At 39.5% G+C, this 14,111-nt stretch overlaps 1 protein-coding gene across 2 annotated transcripts in view; it reads left to right on the top strand.

Annotated features, from left to right (window-relative positions):
* LOC133539748 (sialic acid-binding Ig-like lectin 14) overlaps positions 1-11,699 on the top strand; it is a 68,776-nt gene extending 57,077 nt beyond the window's left edge. The window contains exon 10 of one of the 2 annotated variants that reach the window (XM_061881894.1): positions 6,858-11,699. In XM_061881894.1, coding sequence (XP_061737878.1) covers positions 6,858-7,187 — 330 coding nt within the window. In that variant the 3' untranslated portion in view covers positions 7,188-11,699. The remainder of the gene's footprint in view (positions 1-6,857) is intronic. The other variant, XM_061881895.1, reaches the window with a different exon arrangement.
* The last annotated feature ends 2,412 nt before the right edge of the window (positions 11,700-14,111 follow it).

The raw sequence follows: 14,111 nt of genomic DNA, 5'->3' as shown, positions 1-14,111 counted from the left end.
GTTTGGAATCTCACTCTGGTTGATGGTATTTTGTTCTACTTCATTATACTTTACTGAGTCAGGAGTCCTCGATTACATTTGTGTAAAAGAAAAAAAAACAACCCTTCACCAGACCCAGGAATAGACCAGCAATTAAGGTTATTGACTTGGAATGAATTGTACTAGGTTCAAACCCCACTCCGGTTGGCTGTCCTTTGTTTCGTACCATTATATTATAGTGAGCCAGGGGTCCTCGATTACATTTGTGTATGGAAGGAAATATAGTCCTTACAAGCTACACAAAATCATGGATTTGAACGAGCGGCAGCAGTCTTAACCATTAAGCTATTCTCAGCCTTGTTACAAGTGACGTTTGGCTCATTCACTTATGTAATCAGGACACCTGTTGCAGTAAACTATGACTGAAGTGGAACAAAATGTTGAACCTCAGTTACATATCAAACCAATTGGCATACCGATATTTTAGTACTGGCACCAAAATGTATTTTGTATACTTTTTGACACTTTTCTACACAAAGGGGACCTCAAAACATGGTATTATTTGAACAGAAGATAGTATGATACAGTAAATATGTTTCTTGTTGAGATCGCAGAAGAATGTTGTCATTAAATATGAGAGTAAAGAAAAAAAGCATGTAGTGGCAATTTGTTGAGTTGTTGGTGTGTGCCATGTCTCTGTGTTAAGTTAAAGTTAAAGTACCAATGATTGTCACACACACACTAGGTGTGGTGAAATTTGTCCTCTGCATTTGACCCATCCCCTTGATCACCGCGCCCGGGAATCATTAATGGTGATTGTTACATACGTGTTGTTGAGTTGTTGGTGTGTGTTCATAGTTCCTAGAAACTATCGCCACCATGTGGTCATACATGCAACAAGTTCATAGTTCTTAGAAACTATCGCCACCATGTGGTCATACATGCAACAAGTTCATAGTTCTTAGAAACTATCGCCACCATGTGGTCATACATGCAACAATATCATAGTTCTTAGAAACTATCGCCACCATGTGGTCATACCTGCAACAAGTTCATAGTTCTTAGAAACTATCGCCACCATGTGGTCATACCTGCAACAAGTTCATAGTTCTTAGAAACTATCGCCACCATTTGGTCATACCTGCAACAAGTTCATAGTTCTTAGAAACTATCGCCACCATGTGGTCATACCTGCAACAAGTTCATAGTTCTTAGAAACTATCGCCACCATGTGGTCATACCTGCAACAAGTTCATAGTTCCTAGAAACTATCGCCACCGTGTGGTCATACCTGCAACAAGTTCATAGTTCCTAGAAACTATCGCCACCGTGTGGTCATACCAGCAACAAGTTCATAGTTCTTAAAAACTATCGCCACCATGTGGTCATACCTGCAACAAGTTCATAGTTCTTAGAAACTATCGCCACCATGTGGTCATACCTGCAACAAGTTCATAGTTCTTAGAAACTATCGCCACCATGTGGTCATACCTGCAACAAGTTCATAGTTCTTAGAAATTATCGCCACCATGTGGTCATACCTGCAACAAGTTCATAGTTCTTAGAAACTATCGCCACCGTGTGGTCATACCTGCAACAAGTTCATAGTTCTTAGAAACTATCGCCACCATGTGGTCATACCTGCAACAAGTTCATAGTTCTTAGAAACTATCGCCACCATGTGGTCATACCTGCAACAAGTTCATAGTTCTTAGAAACTATCGCCACCATGTGGTCATACCTGCAACAAGATCATAGTTCTTAGAAACTATCGCCAGCATGTGGTCATACCTGCAACAAGTTCATAGTTCCTAGAAACTATCGCCACCGTGTGGTCATACCTGCAACAAGTTCATAGTTCCTAGAAACTATCGCCACCGTGTGGTCATACCTGCAACAAGTTCATAGTTCTTAAAAACTATCGCCACCATGTGGTCATACCTGCAACAAGTTCATAGTTCTTAGAAACTATCGCCACCATGTGGTCATACCTGCAACAAGTTCATAGTTCTTAGAAACTATCGCCACCATGTGGTCATACCTGCAACAAGTTCATAGTTCTTAGAAACTATCGCCACCATGTGGTCATACCTGCAACAAGTTCATAGTTCTTAGAAACTATCGCCACCATGTGGTCATACCTGCAACAAGTTCATTGTTCTTAGAAACTATCGCCACCATGTGGTCATACCTGCAACAAGTTCATAGTTCTTAGAAACTATCGCCACTATTTGGTCATACCTGCAACAAGTTCATAGTTCTTAGAAACTATCGCCACCATTTGGTCATACCTGCAACAAGATCATAGTTCTTTGATGTGTGTTACATGACGTGTGATACATGATGTGCGATGTATGATACGTGATGTATGATATGTGATACATGATGTGCGATGTATGATATGTGATGTATGATGTGTGATACATGATGTATGTGTGATATATGATGTGTGATGTATGTGTCATACATGATGTGTGATATATGACGTGTGATACATGATGTGTGATGTATATGTGATGTCTGATGTGTGATACATGATGTATGTGTGATATATGATGTGTGATACATGATGTATGTGTGATATATGATGTGTGATATATGTGTGATACATGATGTATGATACATGACGTGTTATACATAATGTGTGATAAATGATGTGTGATACATGTGTGATAAATGATGTGTGATACATGATGTGTGATGTATGATGTGTGATACATGATGTATGTGTGATATATGATGTGTGATACATGACGTGTTATACATAATGTGTGATAAATGATGTGTGATACATGTGTGATAAATGATGTGTGATACATGATGTGTGATGTATGATGTGTGATACATGATGTATGTGTGATATATGATGTGTGATACATGTGTGATAAATGATGTGTGATACATGATGTGTGATGTATGATGCGTGATACATGATGTGTGATACATGATGTATGTGTGATATATGATGTGTGATATATGTGTGATACATGATGTATGACGTGTGATACATAATGTGTGATAAATGATGTGTGATACATGTGTGATAAATTATGTGTGATACATGATGTGTGATGTGTGATACATGATGTATGTGTGATATATGATGTGTGATACATGTGTGATAAATGATGTGTGATACATGATGTGTGATGTATGATGTGTGATACATGATGTGTGATACATGATGTATGTGTGATATATGATGTGTGATGTATGATGTGTGATACATGATGTGTGATACATGATGTATGTGTGATATATGATGTGTGATGTATGTGTCATACATGATGTGTGGTATATGACGAGTGATACATGATGTGTGGTGTATGATGTGCGATACATGATATATGTGTGATGTATGTGTGATACATGTGTGATATATGATGCGTGATACATGATGTATGTGTCATACATGATGTGTGATATATGTCGAGTGATACATGATGTGTGATACATGATGTGTGATACATGATGTATGTGGGATATTTGTGTGATGTATGTGTCATACATGATGTGTGGTATATGACGAGTGATATAAGATGTGTGATGTATGATGTGTGATACATGATGTATGTGTGATATATGTGTCATATATGTGTGATACATGTGTGATATATGATGTGTGATACATGATGTATGATACATGACGTGTGATAAATGATGTGTGATAAATGACGTGTGATACAGCCCCTTGAGACACTAGTGATTTAGGGCTATATAAGTAAACATTGATTGATTGATTGATTGATACATGATGTGTGATACATGACGTGTGATACATGACGTGTGATACATGACGTGTGATACATAACGTCTGATAAATGATGTGTGATACATGATGTGTGATATATGATGTGTGACATTTTATACGTGCCTTCTATGATGATCTAGTCGATACTGCTATGATTATGTCGATATTTTTTGGCATTTTCTTTCGTTTTTGCATCTTCTTTCGTTTTTATTATGTTTATAACGTTAGGAAATATGTCCCTGGACACATGAAAACTTTGAATAGGACCAATGTATGATCCTGTAGCTACTTGGTATCGGATTGATACCCAAACATGTGGTATCATCCAAAACTAATGTAAAGTATCAAAGAAGAGAAGCATAAGTGATTATTACATTTGAACAGAAGTGTAGATAGAGCATGTTAAAAGAGAAAGTAAGCCGCCATTAATATTAAATGAACAAGTAGATTAATAATTTGTTTTCTACCACTTGTCCTTAATAATGTTGACAAAATAATAAAATGATGAATGACACAACATTAGGAGCCTTAGCTTGCTTACTTACTAATAAAAGACAAGTTGTCTTGTATGTTCACTTTTTTATTTAAGGACAATATTGCACCAAGAAACATATATTTAAAGGCCTACTGAAATGAGATTTTCTTATTTAAACGGGGATAGCAGGTTCATTCTATGTGTCATACTTGATCATTTCGCAATATTGCCATATTTTTGCACAAAGGATTTCGTAGAGAACATCGACGATAAAGTTTGCAACTTTTGGTCGCTAATAAAAAAGCCGGCAGTAGCAGACGATGTGCGCGTGACGTCACGGGTTGTAGGGCTCCTCACGTCCTCACATTTTTTTATAATGATAGCCTTCAGCAGCAAGAGCTATTCGGACCGAGAAAGCGCCAATTTCCCCATTAATTTGAGCGAGGATGGAAGATTCGTGGATGAGGAAAGTTAGAGTGAAGCACAAAAAAAATGCGGCGGCAGTGGGACCGTTACTGATGTAATTAGACACATTTACTAGGATAATTCTGGAAGATCCCTTATCTGCTTATTGTTTTAATAGTGTTTTAGTGAGATTTTAAAGTCATACCTGAAAGTCGGATGGCTGCGGTGAACGTCAGTGTCTCCCAGAGAAGCCAATGAAGGAGCAAAGATCACAGTTGCCTTTTTGAGCTGCAGGATGAGGTCGCATAATCCACTGAAGTCTCCTGTAAGAGCTGACTTAATATCACAATTTTCCCATCCAAAAACTTGCTGGTTGACGTAGAGAAACATGTTCGCTTGAGCGCTCTGTGTTAAAGCTTCACAACAAACAAAGAAACACCGGCCGTGTTTCGTTGCCAAAGGCAGCTGCAATCCACCGCTTTCCACCAACAGCATTCTTCTTTGACGTCTCCATTATTAATTGAACAAATTGCAAAAGATTCAGCAACACAGATGTCCAAATTACTGTGTAATTATGCGATGAAAAGAGACAACTTTTAGCCGTGTGTGGTGCTGGGCTAATATTTCCGATAAAACTGGAGACATCACAAACACGCGTCATCATTCCGCGACGTTTTCAACAAGAAACCCCGTGGGAAATTTAAAATTGTAATTTAGTAAACTAAAAAGGCCGTATTGGCATGTGTTGCAATGTTAATATTTCATCATTGATATATAAACTATCAGACTGCGTGGTCGGTAGTAGTGGGTTTCAGTAGGCCTTTAATGCAGTGGGCCCCAACCACCGGGCCGCAGAATAATTTTTTATTCATTTAAAAAAATTAAATTAAAAAAAATAATAATATATATATATTTTTTATAAAATCAACATAAAAAACACAATATACACTTACAATTAGTGCACCAACCACAAAAACCTCCCTTTTTCATGAAAAAAAGTACCTTTTTCATGACAAAGAAAAAAAAAAAAGGAAAAAAAGAAAAAGCTGGCAGTCAAAATCAACAAAACTCACCTTTGTGATTTCGTTGACTATCGTTGCAAATGCATCTGCAGGTTATCCATACATCTCTGTGCCATGTCTGCTTTAGCACCGCCGGTAAATACCATGTTAGCATCGATTAGCGTAGCATGTTAGCATCGATTAGCTGGCAGTCAAAATCAACAAAACTCACCTTTATGATTTCGTTGACTTTATCGTTGCAAATGCATCTGCAGGTTATCCATACATCTCTGTGCCATGTCTGCTTTAGCACCTCCGGTAAATAGCATGTTAGCATCGATTAGCGTAGCATGTTAGCATCGATTAGCTGGCAGTCAAAATCAACAAAACTCACCTTTGTGATTTCGTTGACTTTATCGTTGCAAATGCATCTGCAGGTTATCCATACATCTCTGTGCCATGTCTGCTTTAGCACCGCCGGTAAATACCATGTTAGCATCGATTAGCGTAGCATGTTAGCATCGATTAGCTGGCAGTCAAAATCAACAAAACTCACCTTTGTGATTTCGTTGACTATCGTTGCAAATGCATCTGCAGGTTATCCATACATCTCTGTGTCATGTCTGTCATCGCCGGTCAAATATGGAGACACTCTGGCACATTCAATGGGGATCTGGCGGCAGACACTTTCGCATCTTCGGGCCAGTGGTGCAACTTGAATCCCTCCCTGTTAGTGTTGTTAGACACTCCGACAACACACCGACGAGGCATGATGTCTCCAAGGTTCCAAAAAATACTGAAAAAAACGGAAAATAACAGAGCTGAGACCCGGTGTTTGTAATGTGTTGAAAATGAAAATGGCGGCTGTATTACCTCGGTGACGTCACATTCTGACGTCATCGCTTCCAGCGCGATAAACAGAAAGGCGTTTAATTCGCCAAAATTCACCCATTTAGAGTTCGGAAATCGGTTAAAAAAACAGATGGTCTTTTTTCTGCACCATCAAGGTATATATTGACACATACATAGGTCTGGTGATAATGTTCCCCTTTAAAATAAAGCCAATAATGACATTTTTTGTGGTCCCCCTTATTTAGAAAAGTACGAAAATATTGGTACCCACTGGCAGAAATGTAGATCGGCGCCTATGGGTAATACTAACCGTAATTGTTAATTGACTTATCACATTTTGGCCCAGGCCTATTTATACAACAATGATACCTTGTTAAAAACTTGTTCCTAACAGGAAACTGACCCCGAGAGGGATGAAGGAGAAGGCGGCGACGTCAACGGCGAGGACAAAGCTGACGTGGACTACGCCGACATCAACTTCTCTGCGCTGAGGAGAAACAACACCGGGGAGGCGGCGCCCAAGCACGAGGCTACGGAGTACGCGGAGATCAAGAAAGCCGGCTGCAGAAATGACGGCGAATCCGAGCAGTTGATGGAATGTCAGAGAACACGGGAGGGCGGACCTCAGTGCTCCGAGCTGAAAGAGGACGAGGAGGTCCTGTATTCAAATGTAGAGGAAACAATGATGTGCAGCGACGTCATCGATGGTCATGGAGATGATTGAACTCCAACTTTTTTTTTTCCCCTAAACCAGGGGTGTCAAACTCAAATACAGAGTGGGCCAAAATTTTAAACCAAAGGTTGAACAAATTAACCTTTTAATAGGGACCCAAACAAGTTTTGCATTGAATATTGAACAAGCAAGGCTTATATAACTTTATAGTGACATGCAAAACTGAGTTTCAAATAATAACAGTAATAAAAAAATATCAATGGCATATCACATAAAATTTAAATAAAAATTGAATGCCTCTATTTGCAGCCTTCTGAGGTAAATATCAAAAGAAACTTTTTCCAAAGGCCAATAAAGTAAAAAATTTAAAGTAAAATAACGATAAGGAATGAATCAAACATTCAAGCCTTGAGGTAGCAAGAGAAAGTGAATGAATAAAACTTTAATTATTGCTCAGTTTGCTACACTGATTTGCTTTAACAACGCTTGTACAACCTAATAGTGCAAAATCAACTTTCAAAAAACAAACCAAAAAACATCACAGAAATAACATTTAAATAAAAAATGTAATGCCTCTTTTGTATTTGCAAATATTAACATTAACTTTTTCCACTAGCTAATAAATTTGAAAATAAAATAACAATGAGGTGGTCGGGGTTGGGAGGTGGCGGGGTTCGGTGGTAGCGGGGGTGAATATATTGTAGCGTCCCGGAAGAGTTAGTGCTGTAAGGGGTTCTGGGTATTTGTTCTGTTGTGTTCATGTTGTGTTTCGGTGCGGTTGTTCTCCCGAATTGTGTTTGTCATTCTTGTCTGGTCAAGGTTCACAGTGTGGCGCATATTTGTAACAGTGTTGAAGTTGTTTATACAGCAACTCTCAGTGTGACCTGTATGGCTGTTGACCAAATGTGCATTGCATTCACTTTTGTGTCTGTGTGTACAAGCCGCATATACTATGTGACTTGGCCGGCATGCTTTATGTATAGAAGAAAAGCGGACGCTAAAGGCAGTGCCTTTAAGGCACGACCCCAATATTGTTGTCCGGGGAGAAATTCGGGAGAATGGTTGCCCTGGGAAATTTTCGGGAGGGGCACTGAACTTCGGAAGTCTCCCCGGAAAATCAGGAGGGTTGGCAAGTATGAGTATAAGCGGTGAATGTGGTGTTGCAGCGGCACCGCCGCTGTATAATACCGGCGGGCCAGCTGTAATTTTAATTTGATATTGCCTCAAGGGCCAAATTTGGCCCGCGGGCCAGAGTTTGACACCCATGCCCTAAGCAGTGCAGTACCATTCATGGCTGAACCACATCTTACAGGAGCCTAACATATGTACTAAGGCTGTGAATCTTGGGGCACCACACGATTCAGTTTGATTCTAGTGGGTAACCATTCCATTCAGAATCGATTCTTGATTCAAAATCAATATTTAGTAACATTTTAGTATGGGGAACATATTGTAAGTAACTACGACTTAATTAAGAGTTATTTGGACACTCTGGGAACATATTGTAAGTAATAAAGATCTCCTTTAGAGTATAAGGCATTAATAAGTACTTAATAATGACTAATTAAGACCCAATATTGTTATGATCCGTCGCCCGGATCATACATTGTTTTGGTTTTTGAGTCCTTTTGTGTTTCTTGTTTGTTTTTGGACTCTTCCGATCCCTAGTTTGGCACTTCCTTATTTATCTCGTCTCCATGGTCTCATATTTGTTCCACCTGCCACTAGTTTTTCGACGCGCACCTGTTTTCTGATTGCGGCCATTATTTAAGCCTGCCTTCTCCCTTTGTTCAGCCTGGATCTTTTGTTTGCTATAAGCCAGGGGTTCTCAACCTTTTTTCAGTGATGTACCCCCTGTGTGTCACGCTTTGATAAAAGGATTGGACTCAGATGCAGAGTCGAGAAAAACCATTATCTATAATCACAAAAATAAACTACTCGGCGAAAAGGTTCCAGAAAAAGAAGGAACAACCGAAAATCACTCCGAACGGAGGAAAACACAAAAGTAAAGACGAACTATAAACAGTATTTAACAAAAAACGCTCCGACAGGAGGACCAAAACAACATCTGTGAAAATATCTACACTACCTAATCTAATAACAAAAATAGTCACTCAAAAAGTTGAGGAATGAATGAAAAACTTTTAACTGAAACTTACCACTGCGGCTGAATAACTAAATAATCAAAATCACTCGCCAGCGCCCCCCGCGACCCCATAAAAGGGAATAAGCGGTAGAAAATGGATGGATGGATGGACTCTGCTGAGGAGGAAGAAAGGAAAACTCAAAATACTCATAAAGGGGTTCAGGATCAAGGGACATAAGCACAAGACAAGGCAAGGCATGGACAAAGACATGGACGCTAGAGAGCACAAATAAACGAGACGATCTGGCACAGAACAAAGGAAGGAGTGAGCTTATAAACACATGAAGGTAATAGGGAACAGCTGGAAACAATCAGAGAACAGGGATGACGTCAGACTGATGACACAAAAGGAAGAGCAAGTGACCTGAAACGAGAGGAGAGTTACTTTTCAAATTAAAACCATAAGACAAAAAACCCCCAAAACAAGACATCCTTCAACGCGGTGTGACACTGTGAACATTTTTTTTTAATTCAAGTACCCCCTAATCAGAGCAAAGCATTTTTGGTTGAAAAAAAGAGATAAAGAAGTAAAATACAGCACTATGTCATCAGTTTCTGATTTATTAAATTGTATAACAGTGCAAAATATTGCTCATTTGTAGTGGTCTTCTTTGAACTATTTGGAAAAAAAGATATAAAAATAACTAAAAACTTGTTGAAAAATAAACAAGTGATTCAATTATAAATAAAGATTTCTACACATAGAAGTAATCATCAACTTAAAGTGCCCTTTTTGGGGATTGTAATAGAGATCCATCTGGATTCATCAACTTTATTCTAAACATTTCTTTACAAAAAAGAAACCTTTAACATCAATATTTATGGTGTGGTTTTCGTCCTGGTCGTGGAACTGTGGACCAGCTCTATACTCTGGGCAGGGTTCTTGAGGGTGCATGGGAGTTTGCCCAACCAGTCTACATGTGTTTTGTGGACTTGGAGAAGGCATTCGACCGTGTCCCTCGGGAAGTCCTGTGGGGAGTGCTCAGAGAGTATGGGGTATCGGACTGTCTTATTGTGGCGGTCCGCTCCCTGTATGATCAGTGTCAGAGCTTGGTCCGCATTGCCGGCAGTAAGTCGAACACATTTCCAGTGAGGGTTGGACTCCGCCAAGGCTGTCCTTTGTCACCGATTCTGTTCATAACTTTTATGGACAGAATTTCTAGGCGCAGTCAAGGCGTTGAGGGGTTCCGGTTTGGTGACCGCAGGGTTAGGTCTCTGCTTTTTGCAGATGATGTAGTCCTGATGGCTTCATCTGACCGGGATCTTCATCTCTCACTGAATCAGCACGTCCAAGTCCGAGTCCATGGTTCTCGCCCGGAAAAGGGTGGAGTGCCATCTCCGGGTTGGGGAGTAGACCCTGCCCCAAGTGGAGGAGTTCAAGTACCTAGGAGTCTTGTTCACGAGTGAGGGAAGAGTGGATCGTGAGATCGACAGGCGGATCGGTGCGGCGTCTTCATTAATGCGGACGTTGTACCGATCCGTTGTGGTGAAGAAGGAATTGAGCCGGAAGGCAAAGCTCTCAATTTACCGGTCGATCTACGTTCCCATCCTCACCTATGGTCAGGAGCTTTGGGTCATGACCGAAAGGATAAGATCACGGGTACAAGCGGCCGAAATGAGTTTCTGTGGCGGGGCTCTCCCTTAGAGATAGGGTGAGAAGTTCTGCCATCCGGGAGGAACTCAACGTAAAGCCGCTGCTCCTCCACATCGAGAGGAGCCAGATGAGGTGGTTCGGGCATCTGGTCAGGATGCCACCCGAACGCCTCCCTAGGGAGGTGTTTAGGGCACGTCCAACCGGTAGGAGGCCACGGGGAAGACCCAGGACACGTTGGGAAGACTATGTCTCCCGGCTGGCCTGGGAACGCCTCGGGATCCCCCGGGAAGAGCTAGACGAAGTGGCTGGGGAGAGGGAAGTCTGGGTTTCCCTGCTTAGGCTGTTGCCCCCACGACCCGACCTCGGATAAGCGGAAGAAGATGGATGGATTTATGGAACATGTCCACAACAAATCTAGCTGTCAACACTGAATTTTGCATGGTTGCATTTCTTTTCACAGTTTATGAACTTACTTTCATATTTTGTTGAAGTATGAGCCAATAAATATACTTATAAAGGATTTTTAAATTGTTGCTATTTTTAGAATATTTTTAAAAAAATCTCACGAACCCCTTGGCATACCTTCAAGTACCCCCATTTGAGAACCACTGCTATAAGCTACACTCACGTTGGTATTTCCTCTACGTCTATACTCGTGCTAAGTTTCGCCTTAGCTTCTCGTGCGCTCGGCACGTCAATTTTGGACTCTTGACTCGCTGCTACGTTTAGCGTTAGCTTCCCTTGCATAGGCACGCACTTTCTTTAGCCGTTTTGTACCAGTGTTATTTTATTTTTGTACATTAAACCAAGCTCTTACCTGCAATACTCGTCCGATTGGTCCATTTTGCATCTTGGGGTGACAAAACGCGCATCACTATCCGCGCACCGCGTGACAAATATGTTACTAATTTGCGTGTTAATAAGCAACGGATTAATGGTGAATAAGTTCCCCATACTAAAGTGTTACCCAATATTTGTTTAATAACATTGGGTGCCCGTTCTATGATTAATTACAATCCTCCATAAAATAAAACGTCTTTCGTTTAATAAAATTCAACCCAAACATTTAATAAAGTCAAATACAAATAAGGCAACAAGAAAAGTATCCAACACTTGTCTTTTCTAAAGTAAATCTGTACAGCAGATATGATCATCTCCATCAACAAATAGGATTTTTTTGACAGCTGGACCAGACAGACAAAAAAAATATATATATATTTTTTTTTTTCCCATTAAGAATCGTTACAAAAAGAAATCACATTTTATTTGAAAAAAATATATAATTATACAAGTAATTTGTACCGGTATCATATTATCCCATACCGCTACCAAATGAGTGGTCCAGTCGGTACTGATTTGGTCCAAAAACAGTAACTTTTTTTTATTGCGGAATCTTGTAAGATTCAATTTGGAACAGAATACCAATTAAAGAACTGTACTTCCATGTAGTAAGAACAATATAGAAACATGTATTTGTAATTAGTAAAAAAAACCCACCATATTTGCACCGATAGCTATTGAATTATTGTGTTTATTATCGCTTATGTCAGTTCCGGTTAGACACTTGTTTAGATTTTTTTTTAATCAAATTGTACATTACATCAAAGGAAAACGGTACTTTTTTATTTTGACATTCATTCCCAATTCTCAAGTAAGACAAGAACACATTTTTTTCTTTTTTTATGCATTCTAAGTCATAAATAAACTCTAGCAAAAGTCAGCTAACAAGATTTGCTCTATAAGGCCTACAAACCTTCATTAAGGTTTTATATATACATGCTTTAAGTATACATATATATATATATATACATGCTTTAAGTATACATATATATATATATATATATATATATATATATATATATATATATATATATATATATATATATATATATATATACATGCTTTAAGTATACATATGTGATGTAGTACTTATTTTGATCCTTTTAAGCATGTTATTTGTACATCCGCATCACAATGTTCACTTTTGCCTTCAACAAAAACAACACCACTAATCATAGCAGACTTCATGAGAGACAACAAAGACTACTTTGGGGCAAATGATGATAAAGAAACTTATATTTTTGACCCTGGATACAAGGAGGATGATCTCCAAGATCCAAATGCATCTTTAGTGAACCATGTAGCAGTATTGCTAAGTACTAAACAAGATATACAAACTATCGACATAATAAAACAATCACTTACTCTACAATGTCTGCTCTCATTTGGATGTTTATGTATGAATAATTTATCATAATCCTCACAAAGGTTGCAATACAACAAAAAAATAAAAGGTGGGCGCAAACGAGCCTGTTTTTGTGTCCTTCTCGCCATCGCCGGGTGTAAGTTGGATGTCAAAATTGACCAACTTGTGTGTTTATGTTCACAACCTTCTACAATCCAGGTGAGAGGCATGATTATAATCTCAAATTAACTTTCACCAACTCAGAGGCGATGCAGCGGCTCGATATGTCAATATAGCAGCCCAAGATAGTTAGCACTCTGCTAAAAGTAGTTCCTCGGCGTCAGCGCTTATAATAACGATATCGCTAATACTTGGCTAATTTTCAGGTCACAAACTGTAAATAGAGTATCGTTAGTAGTTTTTGGATGTTTTATGAGCCCATGACTGCATTTATTACAAATTTAAATACATTTAAAAAATGTAATCGGTTCTTTTCTTACATAGAGGTTGTGAATGATAGAAAAAAATCCCCCCAAAAGTGTTGTGTTAGAAAAATTGTGTAAATTGTTTGTAAATTATCAAAAAACTTTCAGCTCTCTTTGATTCCATTGAGTAGTTGAGAGCTGTCCTTCTTCGAACAAGCAAGGTCTTGGAACATTCCGCTGTGTACGTCGGAATGCGACGAGAGGGGTTTTCTTTTGTCCTCAAAGACCTGCCGAAGCTGAAACCAGGACGAGCCCAGGCCCGAGGCATCGTCTTCTTTTGTCTTCAATGTGACCGAAAACAATGACTGTTTATATACTCCCCATTCCTGTTTTGCCGTAGCTCAGACCAGGACGAGCCCGGGCCCGAGGCATCGTCTTCTTTTGTCTTCAATGTGACCAAAAACAATGACTGTTTATATACTCCCCATTCCTGTTTTGCCGTAGCTCAGACCAGGACGAGCCCGGGCCCGAGGCATCGTCTTCTTTTGTCTTCGATGTGACTGAAAACAATGACTGTTTATATACTCCCCATTCCTGTTTTGCCGTAGCTCAGACCAGGATGAGC

The sequence above is a fragment of the Nerophis ophidion genome, linkage group LG21, assembly GCF_033978795.1.
Source record: "Nerophis ophidion isolate RoL-2023_Sa linkage group LG21, RoL_Noph_v1.0, whole genome shotgun sequence".
NCBI classification, from domain to species: Eukaryota; Metazoa; Chordata; class Actinopteri; order Syngnathiformes; family Syngnathidae; genus Nerophis; species Nerophis ophidion.
The sequence above is the reverse complement of the archived record's forward strand: the minus strand, read 5'-3'. Positions and strand labels throughout refer to the sequence as shown.